Source organism: Diceros bicornis, chromosome 5, assembly GCF_020826845.1.
Source record: "Diceros bicornis minor isolate mBicDic1 chromosome 5, mDicBic1.mat.cur, whole genome shotgun sequence".
Classification (NCBI taxonomy): domain Eukaryota; kingdom Metazoa; phylum Chordata; class Mammalia; order Perissodactyla; family Rhinocerotidae; genus Diceros; species Diceros bicornis.
Window position 1 is genome coordinate 87728968 of NC_080744.1, and position 21381 is coordinate 87750348.

Genomic DNA, 21381 nt, shown 5'->3' on the forward strand with positions numbered 1-21381 from the left:
CCAACTCCTATTCAGACGGCTCTCCACCCGCAGGCTGTGCCACCCTTCCTCTGTCTGGGCCTCGCAGGAGCTGGGTCTGCCCTATGCCAAATCGCTCCAGTTAACATTTCTGTCAGTGTTTCCATTATAAAATGTTCTTTCCCCCCTTCAGGAATATATAACCCAACTGTTAAATTACCCTCCAGGCTGCAGGCCGGCAGACATGGTGTTTTTATTTCCTCTGGTAGAGGGGGCTGCGGGACCCATCTGGATGGGCACAGGTCTTTAAGCACACCTTCCAGGTCTCCCAGTTTCCTCCTTGGCACGACCAACATGGGGAATTAAGGGCAGCCCTGCTCAGCCACTGGCTGCAGCTCCTGCAAGTCACCTCATCGAGTGCAGGGATGTGGGCTACGGGCTGGAGCTGCTGGGCCAGAGGACTGTTAACCTCAGTACTTAGGAAAAATCTTAGAAACCTGCGGTGTAGAGCCCTGGACCCACAACACAACTGTGCTGGGCTGGAAAAAAAAATGCAACTTTAAAAGGCTCCATTTCACAAGCTGTCAAAAATCTTGATGACCCAGCAACCAATAGAAGGGGAGATGAGGAAGTGCATCCAGTCACAGTTCACGCCAATGCAATGCAACGGGTTCGCCCAATTCTAAAAATCCTTAGTAACACTTTTAATGTACAAGAATCAAAAGTACAGCAGTTTTACAATGTAGGAAAATTTAATACATACTATATAAACAACATTATTTACATCAGAAATCACTAGGACAGTGGCATTTTTCACAAATATAAATTAATTACTGTTTAGTCAACAGGTTTTAAAAGTCCACAATTTTACAATAAAGAAAAACCATGTGTCCCCAAACGAGTAGGACACAGATGGACTAAAGCAGCCTGGACCCTTGGCCTGGCTCTCCTCGCCCGACACGGCAGCCCTCAGATAAGCCAGAAGACCACTGGTGCTGGGCCCTGGGCCAGCGCCCCTGCTGCCAAGGGAGTTTTGGTCTGTAGGGTTTCAGTGTCACCTGTGAACTCATAACTGAACTGCACTTGCACTGCGCGTCCTGATGCAACTTTCAGGCATCAGGCTAGAATGTCTGCAGCACGATGTGAGAAGTGTTCTGGCTTCCCGTCGAAGGGCGTTAAGGAATGACTAAAAGGAGAGGGAGCACAGGGGCCATGAGAAGGGGCTTGGCGGAGAGCCTGGCCGTTTCTCTCTAGCCAGCTCTGCAAGTCGGCAGAGGTTAGCCTTGGGTTTCAGTGAGTCCTTTTCCAGGGCTGTAGTACACCAGATTAATCCTTGTTTATGTTCAGGTTTCATATGATGTTAACTCCACTCCCTCCTCCTCAACCCTTGCTATTTCTACCCAATAATTAAATCTTTCAAAGCCAGGCTTCATGGAATACCTTCCTCACAGATTCCTGGGGCAGCTTCTCCCATCTCCAAGTGAGAGAATTTCTACCTGTGCAAATTTCTGGTTTTGATAGAAGCATACAGTATTCATACTGATTTAGATTAATGAGGAAATGCCTCCTTTCTCCCAACTCTTCAAACATACTTCAATACCTAAAACAGATGCTTTTATGGGGATACTGTACTGTCATAATCAATTTAACACTGATCTGGCTGATATTCCCTTTTGCTACATCATATGGCACTAAAAGTCCTGACTGCGAACAAAAGGAAGTTCCTTTTTCCTCATGATGAGACATCTTTGGGAATAACTCACATCTCCTTTCAACAATTTCAGAGAAAAAAACCTTGATGAGTTTCCAAATGCAGGGCCTCCAATTACTCCTCTGGCCTCCTCTGACTGAAAGGAAACGCCGCGCCCCCGCAGGACTCGACCCGACTTCCCATAGGAGAAGACGCGCTGGGGCTCAGTCCTGCCTGCCCTCACCCCATCGCTCAAGGACCTGGCAGGCCTGCCTAACCCTCCTCTTTGGCCTGGGCAAGACAAATATGGAGTAGTGTCATTCTATCCGCCAGAAGCTAAACTTGTGGTGGCCAAAGCAGAGACAATGTCCTACCTGCTCCCCCTGCGCAGTCACAGCACCTCGGTGCATGACTGCAGCCAGCAGGCTTCTATGCAGTCCCTTGGGCTTTGCTCCAGGGCATGTGTGGTACAAGCCCAGGGTGAACAGCCCCACTCACCATGAGTGGATAAATAAGGTGGTGGGCACACTGAGCTCCCAGCACAAGCTGTGAGGACCCAGACTCTTGTCTGGAACTCAGCACCGGCCAGCCCCAGGATGCTCTGTGTAGCAAGGAGCAGTGGCCCATAAATGCCACACCTGCCTCACTTGGCAATTTCTTGGTAAAGGCATTACTGGTGCTGCCCAGGATACCAGCAAGTAAGTGATAATGATTTTATGAAGTCCCCACAGGTTAGTTCAGAGAGTTTAACGCTGTGAACGCCCAATAGAAGGGTTTTCACCAGCTCTGAGCCTGGACATTTATAGGCACACTGTATGTTCAAGTCAGTTATTCTGTCTCCATCTAGAAAGGCCTTTGAATGCTCTAACAATACCGGTAAGCTATATTTAAAATGAATAAAACAGAAGGCCCGAGAATCAAAAGAATGAAAGGAGCCTGCTTTAATTGATACAACCAACTTGCCCCCCAGTCCTGACTCAGTTCAACTCTAGTATTACTCTTACTATCTGCAGCTCAGTCACCCTGTCCTTGGATACTTCCTATTGTGGAAAAAATTTAACTTAGGTTTATACTTCACTTAATCTTATTCTAAAAGAAACTGAATTCAATTCTAATGATCTTCAACTAGCAGTGGAAAGCTGTTCACCACAGGAACCCACCACATGAGTGTCAGGAGACATGTGATTCTGTGTCACCTACTCCTGTAAGCTGTGCAAGAGGAACTGCAATGCAGCTGCAGACACAGACCTAGGACAACACTGGAAGCCCCCCCAGCGCTGGCACCACCAAACCCCATGCTGGGAAACCTGTTCTCCACCCGCACTAGCATCCCTCCTGGCACACGGCCGCAACAAGCTAGTCAGTAGGCCTGCCTCCGCTCCCCCTCCTCTCTAGGCCCTGTGGTTTTACTTCTCATCACAGGAATCAGAAATCCACCAGGGATTCCAGTGCCCTGGCCACACTACCCCCTCCCTACCCCCCACCCTGCCCTCTCTTTCAGCCCACTCCCAACCAAGTAAGACCCATGCCAACTTCAATGCTGCCTAACTCACAGTACTCAAACGTCAGCTGCACAGACCCTACCTTCCCTGGCACAGGAGGCAAAGGAGGCCCATGCAGGAGACCAAACCTTTGAAATGTACAGGAAGTCTGGGGAAAATTAGTGTTCGTAGGGAAGGGGCCATCGTCTCCTTCTCTCTATCCCCCTGCCCCCCGCACCATAGGTGTCACATAATGAGGCCCAAGTGTCCTTTCTCCCAAGAACATATTTGAGGGGTGTACCTGCTCCCCTTCAAGTCCTATGATGTGAGACCCCACCCGCTCATCCCCACGCCCCGCTCCCCATCAGCAGCATCTGTCACGTCATAGTGAACCACATCACACACTGTCCAGCAGGTCCCAGCAGCCTTCATGCACTCATTCCTTCCCCGACCACGGCACCAAGGTCCAGGGTACACCGACCCCGGCAACACAACATTCATGACTCTAAGATGCCTTCTTCCTTCACTGGGAAAACAGCCCACAAAGCTGGTACATAAAAAAATCACCTCTTCCTCCTAGCACCCATCAAAGTGGGAGGCCAAATCCAGGCTGGAATGGGATGGGGTGCCAAAGTGCAGGAGTGGTGACCCAAATCAAAGCTGGACCAAACAAAAGGCCTCCCACTCCCTGAAGTGCTCCTTCAGCTGGCGAGCTGACAGCAGCAGCGTGTCCAGAAACTCCACTTACTGGTCTAGATAACTGGCTCCTGTTGGATCAGACCAAAAATATCCAGGTGCTTAATGACTCTTGCTCTCTTCTTCTTTCCGAGCTGTCCTTTATGTTTTCCGAACATTCCAGTTATAATCTGGGTTGTTTTTCTGTTCTAGTGATCTCTCCAAAGGAGACCTATGATCCAGGGGTGACTTGGAATCATGAGGAGATTTCTGAGAGGGGGGCGAGCGAGGATCTGAGACTGCAGGGTGCAACGGGGGCAGGGGCTGTTTATATTCCCCCAATTTGTCTGTGTGGAAAGAGCGGTAATGGTCTGAGGGTCCCTGGCCGTGGTAGCCCATAGCGGGGCGGTGATCAGACATTCGTCGGAAATCCTGCTGGTGGTAATTTTGAGGCCTAAATTCATCAGATCTCCTCCGCTTGGAGTCATGATGGTGCCTGAAACAGAGACGCAAGGATTAGCTGAAAGACCAAAACCAGATTCCCACCCCCTTCTTCATCATCCATGGGCTCTTCCTCATGCACTCATATTGAAGGACACTTTCAACAGACTCAGGAGTAAATGCTTACATTACTAGAATGAAAAAACAAAATAAGAGTAACAACAAAGGGCTATTTTATACTTATTGGCAAAACACATCCTATGAAATGACATAAGACTCATTGAGTCTGCAATGAAACAAATACACACTTGAATCACTGATGGCTTTGTAAACTCATACTCCCTTTAGGAAAACTGGCAAGGTCTACAAACATTTTCATATTCCTTGACCCAGCGCAGGAGAAAAGAGCCACAGAAATTATTCTGTAAGTAATTAGTAACTGCAAAAGCACAAGCAACCTAAATATTCAACAGTAAGTGAAGGGTTAACTAAATTATTTAAAAAATTGACTCAATGCAAAGAATATTAAAAGTTTTACTTAGGACTATGGTAAACTGCTTGTTATCCTATTAAAAGAGAACTGGTACCAGTCAACAACAAAAAGACAACCCAATTCAAAAATGGGCCAAGGACCTGAATAAACATTTCTCCCAAGCAGATATACAAATGGCCACTAAGTACATGAAAAGATGCTCAACATCTTTAATGAATATTAGTCATCAGGGAAGTGCAAATCAAAAACACAATGAGACACAATTTCACACCCACTAGGATGGTTATATTAACAAAAACCAAAAACAGAAAAGTACTGGCAAAGATGTGAGACAGTCACATCTCTCATACATGGTTGGCAGGAATGGAAAATGGTGCAACCATGTGGAAAACAGGTAGTTCCTAGAAAATTAAACATAGAACTACCAAATGACTAACAATTTCACTCCTAGGTTCATAGCAGCACTACTCACAACAGCCAAAAGGTGGAACCAACTCAAATGCCCATCAACGGATGAATGGATAAACAAAATGTGGCATATGCATCGTACAAATGGAATATTATTCAGCCACGAAAGAAACGAAGCACTGATACATGCTACACTATGGATGAGCCTCTAAAACATCATGCTAAGTGTTCAAAAAGCCAACCACAAAAGGCCACATCTTATATGATTTTATTTATACAAAATATCTAGAATCAGTAAATGCACAGAAACAGAATACAGATTGGTGGCTGTCAGAAGCTGGGGAGAACGCAGAATAGAGACTGATTGCTTAATGGTTACAGAGTTTTCTCTGGGGTAATGAAAGTGTTTTGGAAATGGATATAGGTGGTGGTTGCACAACACTGTGAATGTACTAAATGTCACTGATTTGTTCACTTTAAAATAGTTCATTTATGTTATGTGAATTTCACCTCAATAAAAAAGAGACTTCAGGTTCCAGTTAAGATGGAGTAACAAGGACTCGATTTACCCTCCCACCTGAAACAACCAGAAAAGGATAAAATGTGTGGAACAATTTCAAGACACCAGATGTCAGGCAACAAAAAGCAGTGATCCCTGAGGCATGGGAAACTAATGACATGAGGCTTATAATCACCCCGTTCACTGCCTTAAGACAGTTTCCAGGCCTCAGCACAGGGAAGGGGAGACCAGGAGAAGCCCAGCAGACTTCCTGGGTTGAGAGTCAGTGTGTGTGTGTGTGTGTGTGTCTGTGTGCGTGCGTGCGCGTGCATGAGTGCGTGCGCGTGTGTGTGTGTAGACCCAAGGCAGCCGGAGTTCACAGGATGGAATGCAAAAGAGAGTCCTACACATAGAAAGAAGCGCAAAGATCTGAAGAGAGTTGTCCCTTGAGTATTCAGGTACACACGTGCGGACACCACCCAAGGCCAGGGAAAGAAACACCCAAAAGATTAGAGGTACAAGTGCCCTCTGGCTCAGAGAGCCAAAACAGGGCCTATTCTCACCAGCCATCCCAAAAAAAACCTCAAGATCCAAGGGACACTGGTAGAGTACAATGAGGATCCTTGTCTCAGTGGTGGGGAACAAGCAATGCTCCAGTTCTGTCTAACGAATCTTAACAGCAAGATCTGAAAGGATCAAACTCTTTCCAAGTGTCTCGTAACAAAGCTCCAGAATATTTATAGGAATACAAAAATATCCACCACTCAACAAGGTATCTGATCAAAAATTACCAGGCATGGAAACAATCAGGAAAATAAGACCATAATAAGGAGATAAATCAATCAGTTGAAACTGACCCAAATGATAGAATTAGTAGACAAGGATTTAAAAATAATTTTTAAACTGTATTCCAGATTTCAAAAGGTTAAACAGACATGGAAGATTTAAATTAAAAAAAAAAAGGCCCAAATGCAACCTCTAGAGATAAAACCATAACGTATAAAATGCAAAATATATTGGACAGGCCTCAGCCTCAAGGCAGGTTAGACATCGAAAAAGAAAATATTAGTGAACTTGAAGACACAGCAACAGAAACTATCCAAATGAAACAGAAAACATAATTTAAAAAAAAACAACAGAATACCAGTGAGCTATCAAACAAATTCAAGCAGCCTAATATAATTGGAATCTCCAAAGGAGACAAGAGTTGGGGGACAGAAAAAACATTTGAAGAATAGTAAAAAAATTCCAAATTTGAGAGAAATGCTAACAATTGTTTATAATCAAATTGCTAAACACTAGTGACGAAGAAAAAAAGACACATCATGTAAAGAGGAACAAAGATAAACTGACAGACTTTTCATCAGAAACAATCCAAGCACACAGAAGAGGAACATCTTTAAAGTACTGAAAGAAAGTGTCAACCTAAAAATTTATACCCAGCAAAAGCATCTTTCATAAGTGAAGGCAAAATACTTCCTCAGACATACAAATGCTGAATTTACCACCAGCAGACCCACACTAAAACAAAAGTCCTTCAGGCAGAAGAAAAACAAGACTAAATGGAAATACAGATCTCCACAAAGGAATGTAGGGCAAATGCCCACTGAAACCTGACCAGACAATATACATAAGGGTCAGGGTGAGGGGTGCAGACCCCTTCTAAAGGAGGCAGCTGCTACTTGGCTACAGCTGCTGTGCTAATGCAGCCTGGTGTTACCACATCTTCCAAAAAGAAGGCAGGACACTGAGATGTTTATATGAAACATTCCTATTTTAAATTCAAGGTGCAACCCCAACAAAGCATATGGTTAGCCAAATGGTTAGGGAAAACCAAAGTTACTATGAGGTTAAAATACAGCTATGTCCTGAAATTAGAAAGAATAGGGAAAACCTCTTCAGCCCTTCCCGTACTTGCTAACTCTCACAACTGAAAACCTTGGCTCATCATATAATGATATTATACAGTTGTAGAGAGGGTACAACTTCAAACGTCTTTGATCCCTAAATTGTGGGCTGGTACCCATCTCAGGATCCCTGCTACCTAGTGTGGCTGAGAGCCTAACACAGAACTTAATAACTTTGGCTGCTGACTTTAATATTTTACGGCTACCGCTTCTCTAGATTTCCTCACAGAAAGGCAGAAAACTTTTCCTGCACAATTGAAATGATGAAACCACAAATGGCTCCCTATGACCCAGAGAACAAAACTTAAAACCTATAATTTGGCATCCAAGACCCCCCACTATCCACTCTGTTAATCTTCTAGGCATCCCTTCCTGGTTCCCTATCCTTGGTCTGGGCCTGTGATGCCTATTCCATTTCTCTCTGCTTAGCAGACTCTTCAGGGCCCAAAACAATAATCACCAGCCTCCCCTCTTCCTCAGCCCTCAGGAAAAACTCAAAAATCCCTACTTTCAACCATCCAATCAGCACACACTGTCAGCTGCCTACATCATGATTCCTTCCCAATACCATGAAAATGCCTTGATGAAAAACATTGGATCAGACCTGGGACCATGCCTGGGCACATGATGAGATGTTCAGTGAGCATTTGATAGATAAATACGTTAATGTATTACGTTGCTTGTCTCTCCCCTATAAACAATAAAGCTCCTGGCAGAGGTCAGCTCCTGGTGTCTCAGGGCCTTCCATATACCTGTCATAATAATCTCTGTGTCCCCGGTGGTCTCGGTCACTGCTGTACTGGTCATAAGGTCTCTTTCTGGAAAGGTTGTTGGGTCGGTAGCTCCCAGAACGGTGGGCATCCATGTGGCGCCGGTCCCCATAATGGTGGTCCTTGTACCAGTGTTGCTCATACTGATGGTGCCTGTCACTACCCCACGGAGGATTGTTGTTGCCACCACCATAGTTGAACTTTCTTTCCCTCTGCCAGTCTCCTCGATCTGCAGGAAAGGAAAGAATGGTCTCATGACTGCAAGAAATGGCTGAATTTCACTTCCACTATAGTTTAAACTGAAAGGCTGACACATTATAAATGGACATTAAATTTCCTCCTTCTTGGCCTTTCTGTTGCTGGTTAACATACCAGTAATGAGTCCTAACATTCTTTCCCCCAAATTTTAAGGCAAAAGAAAATTCACTGCCTTTTTCCTAAAATCTTGAAAACTATTGTTTTTCATTTTCCATACCTGCTGACCTTCCAGTCTGGGGCAGACGTTTAAAATCAGATTTCACTCAAAAAAACAAAACCAAACAACTAATTCAGAAAACAGCACTTTATTTACCTGCTGGTACCATAAGCTGTGCCTAGTTTCTGAAAATCTTTCCAGACTATCCTTACTGATTCTACTATTCTTCCCCAGCTCACACCAAAAAAAAATGGACCTCCTCCTGTAAAAAGTGATTTCTCCTCTAACTTTGGATTTGTGTCAGCACTCCAACTCTCATGGAAAAGGCCAAATTGAAATTTGTTTTAGCTTCTATAGCCTCCATGTTCCCCTGAGGACAAGAATCACACTTATTTGAATGAGAAAAGGTAGTGAAAACACAGAAACTTCAGGAATGGAGGCTACAGTGGGTTGAATTGTGGCTCCCAAAATATATGTCCACTCAGAACCTGTGAGTGTGACTTTACTTGGAAATAAGGTCTTTGCAGATGTAATTAAGGATTTCGAAGTGAGATTATCTTGGATTTGGGTTGAGCCCTAAATCCAATGACAGATATCCTTTTAAGAGAAAGGCAGAGGAAGATTTGAGACAAAGACACACAGAGGAAGGCCATGTAGAGATGGAGGCAGAAATTGGAGCGATGCAGCCACAAGTCAAGGAACACAAAGCATAGCTGGCAGCCACTGTAAGTTAGGAGAGAGGCATGGAACAGATTCTCCCTCAGATCCTCCAGAAGGAACCAACCCTGCTGACAACTTGATTTCAGACTTCTGACTTCTAGAACCATGAAAGAATAAACATCTGTTGTTTTAAGCAACCCAGTTTGTGGTACTTTGTTAACAGGCAGCCTTAGGAAACTAGTCCAGACTTTGTTAACAGACAGCTTTAGGAAACTAGTACAGAGGCTTAACCAGAAAGAACTATGTAGTTTCATGAGAAATCCAATCTTCTATCTACAACTATGTTAAGACCAAACATATGCCACCAAATGAACATCTGTCTACTTTTTTGCTGGTCTTCTAAAATTTTTCTACAGAGCAGAACAACAACACCATCAAGGAACCTGCGCAGCTTAGAAATCTGTACCATTAAAATAATGTACAGTTATGGGCCGGCCCTGTGGCTTGGTGGTTAAGTGCGCGCACTCCGATGCTGGTGGCCCGGGTTCGGATCCCAGGCGCGCACCGAGGCACCACTTCTCCGTCCATCCTGAGGCCGAGTCCCACATACAGCAACTAGAAGGATGTGCAGCTATGACATACAACTATCTACTGGGGCTTTGGGGGGAAAAAATAAATAAATAAATAAAATCTTTAAAAAAAAAAAAAATAATAATGTACAGTCAACCAGTAGCTTAAACTCATTGCTGATGCAGGGTGGATCAGGCCAGAGGACCAAGAAGTAAAAGACTTTTGACCACTCAACCTAAGAATTAACAAACAACAACAAAAAGAGTCACCTTCACAACATGAAAGGATCACTTGAAGATGGCTTCAAACCAAATGGAAAGTAAGATTTCAAACAGGGTGTCAATGTCTGTGGAATAGTCGAGATAGTTAAAACTCAAGCCAAGTCATTTATTTCCAGAGAAATCAAACAGAGCTTTTCTTTCTTCCTGAACCCTCCAGGAGGTAGGTCACTGGTTAGGAAGCACTGAGCTATTAAGGAGATGGGTGAGGAATCCAAGATTTAAATAAAAGACTACAGTTAGCTTATTAAGAAGAGTTCTTTCAAAGGATCAGAATATAAAATCAGTGACATCACACAAATAACACAAAACCAGTCTAATCCAGGAAAAAGTCAGTACAACTCACACAACTAGATCTAAGAACATGGAAACATTTCCCAACCATTTTGTACAGTCATTACCTTTTTGGTGATCAATTAATTTTGAACTATTTAGATTTTTAAGATTAGAAGACACAGAACTTGTTTCCAGCAGAATTACACTCTGTCAAGAACAATTAAAAAGGCCAGATAAACAAAATATAACCTGTTTAAAGACATCAAAGAACAGCCAAAGCAATCGGAACTAGTGGAAATAAGATTCTGAAGAGCAGAAAACCTCAAAGAGGTAAGGGTTGACTTCCACAGCCACTGGGGAGAGGTGTGATTCTGAGCACAGGCAAGAGGATGAACATCCAAGCTTTTCCCAGGCAGAAGACCACTGCTGGAGGAACAGAGACACCAGCAGAGCCTCTGGGGATCTTTTTAGGCTAGAGAGACCTTGTAGAATTGAGGGACTTCAAAGACACGGCCAGTCTTCCCTTAGGACATTTGCTGAATCTTCAGGGAGCAGAAGGCTAAAAATCTAAGCTTAAACCCCCTGAAAAGCAGAGCAGTTCAGGGCAGTCTCATGGTACTGAGGAAACCAAGATTCGAGTTTAAGACCTGCCAAGGGGAGGGGCAGAGAATGCCACAGGCCCTTTTAAGCACTCTGAAGAGCTAAATCCCAGGAACAGGGGACCAGAGGCAGACTACATTAAGATGATCACCTCTCACTTGCTGTGCCCAGGGGAGGAAATGTTGAATCTTCTCTGGGAGAAGGTAACATCACCTGGAGCTTCTACAACTTTTAAAACACAGTGTCCCTCATTTAATCAAAAATAACTAGACATATCAAAAGACAGGAATATGTGACTAAAAACCAAGAGAAAATAATAACTCATAATAATTCAGATATTGGAGTTAGCAGGCAAGATTTTTAATAACTATAATTAATATGTTCAAAAAAAAGAGGAAAAGATGGAGAAAATTGATTTTTCTAAAAGCTTGAGAATTTTACCAGAAGACCAGAATGTACTTTTTTTTAATCAAATGGAAATCCTAAAATGAAGTTTAGAAAGGAATGTATACTTCATTCTGAGTTTTATGGAATATCTGACACTCTGTAAAATCTTATACTATGCTTCTATATATACCACAAATTTTTTAGGTTTTATTCTATATGATTTTTCTCCTTTATTCTTATTACTTTTATCTTTAAAAGTAATTCACGCACCTTGTAACCAGTGATGCAACAGGTGATGGAGAAATTCCTCCAATCTTCCCTCCATTCCTACCATCCTTAAGTAATTGCTGTGTGTGTATATTTTCACATCTTTCTCTATGCTTATACAAATATATTATTCAAACATATACTATGAAAAAGTTTGATGATTCCTTAAAAAGTTAAACATAGAATTACCATATGACCTAGCAATTCCACTCCTAGATATACACCTAAAGGAATTGAATATAGGTACTTAAATACTTGCACACAAATTTTCACAGCAGTATTCTTCACAGCAGCCAAAAAGTAGAAACAACCCAAACGTCCATCAACTGGTGAATGGATAAAAAATTGTGGTGAATCCATACAATGAACTATCATTCAGCCACAAAAAGGAATGAAATACTGACACATTACAATGTGGATGACCCTTGAAAATATTATGCTAAGTCAAAGAAGTGAGACACATATTATATATATGATTCCATTTATACGAAGTGTCCAGAATACATAAATCCAGAGACAGTACAGATTGGTGGCTGCAGGGGCTGAGGGAAGTGGGTAACAGGGAGAAACTGCTTAATGGGCATGGGATTTCCATTTGGGGTGATGGAAATGTTTTGGAATAAGACAGAAGTGGTGGCTGCCCACACTGTGAATGTTCTAAATGCCACTAAATTAATCATTTAAAACGGTTAAGTTTATGACGTGAATGTCACCTCAATAAATTCAAACATGCATACGGATTTTGTTGCTGTTGCTGCTGCTGCTTTTTTTCCCCCTCTAATTTTTTATTATCTATAAAGCCAACTCATTTTTTTTTGTTTTTTTGGTGAGGAAGATCAGCCCTGAGCTAACATCCATGCCAATCCATTTTTTTTTTTTTTTTTGCTGAGGAAGACTTCCCTGGGCTAACATCTGTGCCCATCTTCCTCCACTTTATATGGGATGCTGCCACAGCATGGCCTGACAAGCTGTGCATTGGTGTGTACCTGGGATCCGAACCCAGGCCACCAGCAGCAGAGCGCATGCACTTAACTGCTATGCCATGGGGCCGGCCCCTAACTCATTCTTGTTAATAACTAATAATAGTACAGACTACAAATGTCCTATTATTCATTTAACCACTCTCTTATTAAGGACACTCAAGTTATTTCCAGTTTTTTGCCATTTAAGGCTAGAATGGCATCCTCAGACATGTCTGTGTTTTTATTTCTACAGGATAGACTCCCAAAAAAGTGGCCTATCTATATATTTAGATATTTCAGATTATTTTCTGGAAAGATTGTAGCAATTCACACTTAGCAATTTGTATGTATTTCACATTTTAATTTTTGCTGATCTGAAAGGGGAAAAAATTGGTTAACTTGTTTCTCTAATTTACATTTCCCTAGTAGCAATGTTGGTCACCTTGTCATACTGGTCATTTCAATTTCTTCTTCTATACGAATTCCCTCTTCCTAACTTTTGCCCATTTTTCTATTTGGTTATTCTTTTGTTATCAATTTACAAGAGCTCTTTCAATATTAGCAGTTTTAACCATTTAACTGTCATATATAATGTAAATTGTTTCCCTCAGTCTATCATTTGTCTTTTATGGTGGCTATGTTCTTCTTGAAGTTGAAATAACAGCCTTTGGATGTTTATTTCATGCTTTATCTCATTAAGAAAAAAGAGGACAATAAAGTGACAGAAGAGAATAAAGCACAAAGGTCTAGCTGCTGTGTTTGGAAAATAAAATGATTCTTCTTTTGGCACCTCTTCTAAAAACTCCACTTAATGACATACCTGCATTACTAAAGTGTCTCTTGTTGGGGTGACTGTAGTTATCTCTTGGGTGTCCATGTATCTGTGGGCCATGGGAGGCAGGCAAATGAGGCTTCTGAGGATGAAGGTTGTGCGGGGTATGGGACTGCGACATCAAGGAATCCCGGCTTGAGCCGGAGGCCTCTGGTCGAAACGGTTTCTTACCACCAGTCACGTCATCTTTCTTTTTTTGCTCCTGTAGATAAAAGGAAACCAAAGAGTCTCAAGATCCCAGGCTGAATTCTCAAGAACAGTAATAAAGATCATCACCTCTAAATATTTCCCTCTTGGCTTTTGATCTGCCATTTATAACCTTCTTACCAAAAAAGGCTCATGAATTCCACTGAGCTCCCACAGCACGAACAGCCTCATACAGCCCATCTGCTGCTCCGACCTACTAGGCCCCTACAAGAAAACCAACCTCCACTGACAAGTACCTGTAAGAACACGTGCATGGACTGCTACATGTCACTGCACGGGGCATGGAACAGGTGCCTATGCTGTCAGCATGCTTGGAGATTCTTTAGACCGTGTAAAACCAGGGCCATTAACTTTCTGAGGCTAACTAGAACAAACAACCCCCAACTAGTTCAGTGGGAACTAGTTCCTAAGCCCAAGTCATCAAGCTAAACATCTAAATGTTTAAGTAAAACCATTTCTTTACCACACAAGTAAAATATTTGATATAAAAACATCAGAAAATACAGTGAGGAAAAAATAAGAAATGTAAAGTAACCTAAAATCTCACTACCAAAGGAATTAGTTAATAATTTGGTCCATGTCTTTCTAAGCCATTTTGTGTATATATATTTCTAAGCCATTTTGTATATGTATATGTGTGTAACCTAAAATCTCACTACCAAAGGAATTAGTTAATAATTTGGTCCATGTCTTTCTAAGCCATTTTGTGTATATATATTTCTAAGCCATTTTGTGTATGTATATGTGTGTGTATATATATATACACACACACACACACACACACTTATACATACATATATACATTTTTTTTTAAACAAAAATACTATTTGGTATTCTTTTTTTCACTTAATATATTGTGGAAATCTTCTCATGTGAATACTTATTTCCACAATATTATTTCTATGGTTGAATAATACTCCCTGATATGGATATATCATAATTTATTTAATCTATTTCTTACTGTTGGATGGGTCAAGTCATTTCTACCACAAACATGTTTAAATCCTTAATTATCTCCTTAAACTAAATTCTTAGAAGGAGAATTAGTCTTTGGATAAATCTTACTGAATTGTCCTCCAGGAAGGTTGTGACAATGTATACCCCCACTAGTAGGATGACTACCTTTGTTATTCAGCTTACACCAACTTCTAATACTGAGACTAATGAAGCCCTCTACATCATATGTCCAACATCAAACACTCATCTTAACTTGCACTCTTTCCTAAAGGGCCTTTCCCAACTATTTCATTCCCTCCTGGGGCCTTTCCTGACTATTCTTTCAAAAACTTTTTATAATGCTTAAAATTTACACTAACATTCAGCAATATTAGCATACTATTCCTGTATATTACTGCTATACCATATTCTTCCATATAAAATTAAATCATAATCTACTTGAGGATACTACTCCACAGCTCAACACAGTGCTGGGCATAGGATATGCTCACGCAGCAAATAGTTCTGAGCACCTGCCCCGTGCCCAGCACCACTCCAGGCGCTGAAGATATGGCAGAGAATGAGAGACATAACACCTTTGCCTTTGCAGAGCTGACGTGTTAGTAGAGAAGGTATTAAATGTTCCTAGACTGGCCCTAACTGGCTAATTTGGGTATGGGCCATGTGGCAAGTCAGCCCATCTACAAATGGACATGCCTGCACAAGGAACACTGCCCCTGCAGCATCAGCCAAGCCACTTCTGTGCCCATCCCCCTACACCAAAAAAGCGAAGGCAACTTCTGGGCACCTTCTCATGTTTGCTCCTTTACGTGAGCAGCTGGGACCCTACGTACAAAAACTGGAAGGACATCAAGTACAGGGCCCAGAAAAGAACAGAAGAAGGATTTTCTGCCCACAACCCTGTTACCCATCAGGAGCCACATTTATAAGATACCATTTAGACATGTACACATGGAAGAAAAAAAGGCCTGGTGAATAAATGATTCCAGGACAGAAGCACACAGGGTAACAACCCCTGTCAGAATTTCAACAGTGCGTGGTTCCAATACACTGGTTATTTTACCCATCGGGTCTTGAATGTTAGTTTGACCACTAGTGGAGAATGCTAAGAAACTGCATGGCTAATACAGTGACAGAGCACACTGTACAAGATAGGACAGGCTGCAGTGGGCTTCTTCACCCCCTCTTGGACCTATGCCTCCATTTGTAAAGTAAGGGCGGAGAACCAGTGACCCTTCTAGCACGAACAACCTATGATCATCTCCCCAGGGAAAAACAATAATTAAAGAATTTTTCTGTGGAACTGATTATTATCTGTTTGTATAAATTAGGATTAAATTTGTATTTTACCTCCTCTTCTTGAGATCTTTTCTTATGGGCCATCTTGTATAACTTATGTAATTTTCGAGCATCAAATTCTGTAAACTTAGAAACAAAAATCCATAGGTTCCTAAAAAAAACAAAAAACAAAAAAACCCAGTTCTGGTAAATTACAGAATTTTTAAAATAACTTTTTATTCTCTTTATGGATGGTAAGCCATTGAATTTTGCTGTGCAATACTCTCCAAGGATCGAAATTAAGTTACAGAAATATTCTTTCAGATCTTTGCATCAATAATACTTCTTTAGATGCTACTATCAACAGAGTTTGACCAAGGGGACTGGAGACTAGCGTTCTGTCTCACAGCTAAAACCCCTTTAATTTTTTTTTTCTTTGTGAGGAAGATCAGCTCTGAGCTAACACCCATGCCAATCTTCCTCTTTTTGCTGAAGAAGACTGGCCCTGGGCTAACGTGCGTGCCCCTCTTCCTCTACTTTATATGGGATCCCGCCACAGCATGGCCTGATAAACAGTGCATCGGTGCGCGCCCGGGATCCAAACCCGGGCCCCAAACCCGGGCCGCCAGCAGCAGAGCACACGCACTTAACCGCTATGCCACGGGGCCGGCCCAAAACCCCTTTAATTTATTTCACTAGCACCAGGACTCCAGTCCTCAAGTCTTCCTCCACCTTCTGCACTTCCTGGAATCTGTGGTGCAATCCATCATTACCATCATCTCCCAGGTTGGGACCTACATACAGTCGGGCATCTCTGCGTTGCTGCCCCTTCTCTCCTCCCAGTCATCACCACCAAGCCCTGTCGTTTTTTCCTTAAAACTCCGAGGGACTCCTCCCCTCCAATTCCATTGCACTCACCCTAGCATAGCATTACTGTCAATAGAGGAGTGACTGATAAAACATGTGTCTAGAACAAGGAGGCACAGGTACTCTCAGTGAGTTGGAAAAGGAGTCTCACATCCTCTTACACTTTCTAGAGAGCAGTTTCACTATGCCATGCCATGCCACTCACAGAACAGTGTACTGGCTCCCTAACTGGTAAACCTGCTGCATCATGTGGAAAGCTATTTACCTTCGTTTCTAAGGCCTTCTATAATAGGGCTTCAGTTGTCTCAATCAATGCCTTTAAACCCTAAAAACCTCCCCATCGCCTCACTGCCCACTTTCAAGCCTTTGCTGAAGCCTGAGAACTCTCTTCATCTAAGCAAGTCCACTCTGCCCTTCCCTGCCCAGCTCAAGCATACCTACCTGCCTCTCATAAGACTTCCCTCCCTGACTACTCTTCTGCATGTGCTTCCTTCTCCTTGGAACTCCCAATATATTTAGTCTTGCAATTACCACCTCATGATGGACAAGTTTCTCAGGAGTGGGCAAGGAACTTCTTACAACCTACTGCTAGCCAGGACCACAGCGCCCAGCACATTTAAACAGACAGGCCCCAGTGCATGAGAGGAAGCCTAGTTTCATAGATCTTTGTACTTTTGTTATGTTCCAACAGGGATTCAGTTGGGTACAAAGAGAGCCATACGGCTAGCAAGAGGAAGAAGTTGGTAACAGTGTAAAGGGGAAGAAAAGTAACAATTCAAAACTTAAATCTTTTTTTTTTTAATGGGTGTGAGCCCTGCTATGGATAGCATCATGACAGAAGGTTTTCTTAAATCCATTTTTCACTCAAAAACCAATTCACTGATACTGGGCATATTATACAAAGATAATTACGTTAACCATAAAGTACATGTGTTCAAAGTAACTGTGGATTATGGAAAGAGACTTAATGTTACAATTGTCTTTCAGAAATTCCAGTCGTGTTTTCTTAAAATATCAAAAGTGAACATATAAATGAGTATATGTTAAGTCAAGATGCCTCACAAACTAAAGTCCTGGATTAACTGCACTAATCCAAATTACTTCAATTTACTAAAGTTCTTCAATTACTAAAGAGAACAGAGAACTCATAGTTCTGATGATTTTAACCTTTGTTTCTCCTCATGTGTTAGTAAAGAACTAACCAAATAGTTATTATATGTGAACGTCAATCTGAGATGGGTGAAGTAATGAAACTAGATGGTTTCTATCTCTTTCAGGTTTAAAGATTGAGTCTTTATTCCGAGAATAGACCAGCATATCCAGTATCACTGTCTTTCTCTTATACTATAATGACATCATCCTACCCATTCAAAAGACTGGTCTCATGGGCCGGCCCCGTGGCATAGCGGTTAAGTGCATGAGCTCCACTGCTGGCAGCCAGGGTTCGGATCCCAGGCGCGCACCGATGCACTGTTTGTCAGGCCATGCTGTGGCAGCGTCCCACATAAAGTGGAGGAAGATGGGCATGGATGTTAGCCCAGGGCCAGTCTTCCTCAGCAAAAAAAAAAAGGAGGATTGGCATGGATGTTAGCTCAGGGCTGATCTTTCCCACCAAAAAAAAAAAAGGACTGGTCTCAGTGAAACGGCCTATTTCAGGAAAATAAAACTGAAGCCTGCACAGGTATGTTGCCAATAGATGGCTTTCGTTGGGGAAAAAAATTTTCATTAGGTGCCTATGTCACCTTCTATAAAACAAAAACAGAACCAACAGATACACTCTGTCAAATTAAACTGGGCAACTTGAGGCCAAGGTCGATTACCTCCTCCACAGTTTGATGTGCTCCTGGTCTGAGTAAGCTTTAAGGCACTCGGCTATGCGGTCTCCGATTTTCAGCAGGCAGTTCCGGGTATGCTCTAGCTGTTCTTGCACACTGAGCCCCTTGTCGGGTTTGTCCAGCTGTTTCAGTGCTTTTTTCACGGGCCTCATCCTCTCCTTACACTGGAACAGGCCAATAGAGCAGAGACATAAAATATCTGCAGCAAAGACATCTTCTCCTTTGCTTACTGTGCCTTAAATTCCCAGAGAAGACACAACCCACTCTCATGCCATATATTCATTAGAGGAGAAGCAGGGAAAGCCAGCATAACAAGTATAAATGTCAGAGTCAGAAAAATCTGAGGTGCAAGTCCTAGCACTACTGTTAAGAGTGACGACTTTTTACATCTTACTTGGCCTCTCAAAATGCTGCTGTTTCCTCATCTGCTAGAGGGGCATGATAATCTCATAAGACCATTATAAAGATCAAATGAGAAGCAAAATTACAGACCTAACCTGAAAACTTCCCATCACAAACTATCTAAAACCACTGGGTAAAATATTTACAAGTCCTCTAGGCTTATAAGAAACTAAGGGAAAGAAAGGCTTCCAGATAAAGATGATGGACTAAACACAAGAATCCTTTTCTCCCCCTCCCTAACTCTACAATAACAACAGTAAAGGGATTGCTTTAAAAAGAGATAAGCTCACAACGACAGGGAAAATGAAAGAAAAAACAACAGCAACAAAATATTGGCAGCAAGGGAAATGACTTCATAGACCTGAGAAACTAAATCCTAAGACAGCAGTGAAGAGACCTGAGAACCAATCTGCTTTATTCTGCAAAATTCCCCCAACAATAGCTAAGGACTGCTGGAAGTAGTGGCAAAAGCTAAAAACAAGGACAGGTTGTTTTTTTGTTTTTTATTTTATTTTTTTCCCCCAAAGCCCCAGTAGATAGTTGTATGTCATAGCTGCACAGCCTTCTAGTTGCTGTATGTGGGACGCGGCCTCAGCATGGCCAGAGAAGCGGTGCGTCAGCGCACGCCCGGGATCTGAACCCGGGCCGCCAGCAGCGGAGCACACGCACTTCACCGCTAAGCCACGGGGCCAGCCCCAAGGACAGGTTTTTAAAAGACCGCTTAAGAGTAACAGATACTCAGATTCACAAGACACCTAGATCTCCAACTCCGCCCAGCAAAAGATACAGAGATTTATTCTCTGGAGAGGATAAAAGAAAGGTCTCTGAACTGGGCTGCACAGGCATAACTGAGGGGCAAGGCTACTGCACTGAAAACAGGATTATATGAACATATACATACTAGATGAGCTGCTCAGTGTTTTGCCTCTCGGATTCTAGAATGAAGAAAGCCAGGCCTTCACCCCCAAGTCAGGAGATTGGGGGATTCTCCTCCACAAAAATCTGACCACCCAAGAGGAAGAACCAAAAGACGCTGACTATCCACTGAAAGTTTCCCAAGAAGAAGCCCAACCAGATCACCCTATAGTCAACACTCTCAAAGTCAATCAAGCCCCACCACATGCTCACAGCTTCCAATCAGATGTTTAGCCCCTCCTCTGAAATACAAGCAGACTGCCAAGGATTACCAAGCCATTTGAGGCTGTATCTAACCTGAATGACAAAAAACAAATTAAAGAGAAAAGACAACTGAGGATTACCAAACCATTTGAAAAAATATCTAACGTGAATGATGGAAAATAAAGAGAAATATAAAAACATTCAGAAAACCACAGAGGGGAAAAAGATCTTGGAAATAAAATATGACAAGAGAAATGAAAACCTCAAAAGAAATAATGGGAGATAAAGTTGAAGGGATCTCCCAGAGAGTTAAAAAAGCAGAAACAGGGCCGGCCCCGTGGCTTAGCGGTTAAGCGCGCGCGCTCCGCTGCTTGGCGGCCCGAGGTTCAGATCCCGGGCGCGCACCAACGCACCGCTTCTCCGGCCATGCTGAGGCTGCATCCCACATACAGCAACTAAAAGGATGTGCAGCTATGACATACAACTATCTACTGGGGCTTTGGGGGGGAAAAAATAAATAAATAAAATCTTTAAAAAAAAAAAAAAGCAGAAACAGAAAATGAAAAAAAAATAATATTAGGGAACACTCCCAGAGTCCAATATCCAAAAACAAGGAGTTCTATAAAGATGAACCTAAGAAGTTAGGAGGAAATTATCACAAAATAATTTGAAAAAATTTCTCAGATCTGTAGAACATGGTTGTCAACCCCTAAGCATCTGGTACAATGAACTAATAAGGCACATGATCATGAAACTTGAGGACAATAAAAATCCTACAAATTTCTGTCACTTGGTGATAATTCCCATAGCTATACACTTAGAATCTGTTTATTTTTCAGTGTTGTACTTTAATTTAAAAATAAGACAGAATAATAAGATACACCACAAACTGGAAGATACTTGTAATGACCGTAACAGATAAAAGATTATATCATGAACGTACAAAGGATTCCTATAGAAAAGGTAGGAAAAGATAAATTACCCGAAATAGGCAAAGGATTGAACAGGCAATTCACTGGAAACATGAATGTCCAACTACACCACTGGTCAATATTTCATACCCCTCAGAGCGGCAAAAATTAAGAAGTCAGAAATTATCAAGTGTTTCTAAGACTGGGAAGCAATCGGAACTCACACTCATTGCTAG

At 42.2% G+C, this 21381-nt stretch overlaps 1 protein-coding gene across 7 annotated transcripts in view; it reads right to left on the reverse strand.

The window, feature by feature from the left end:
- Positions 1-638: 638 nt before the first annotated feature.
- The window catches only part of CHD2 (chromodomain helicase DNA binding protein 2), a 117141-nt gene continuing 96398 nt past the window's right edge, over positions 639-21381 (reverse strand). For all 7 annotated transcript variants that reach the window (XM_058542380.1, XM_058542384.1, XM_058542378.1 and 4 more), the window contains 5 exons: positions 18699-18877; positions 16084-16183; positions 13558-13771; positions 8305-8551; positions 639-4300 (listed from right to left, as the gene is read on the reverse strand). In XM_058542380.1, coding sequence (XP_058398363.1) covers positions 3967-4300; positions 8305-8551; positions 13558-13771; positions 16084-16183; positions 18699-18877 — 1074 coding nt within the window. In that variant the 3' untranslated portion in view covers positions 639-3966. The remainder of the gene's footprint in view (positions 4301-8304; positions 8552-13557; positions 13772-16083; positions 16184-18698; positions 18878-21381) is intronic.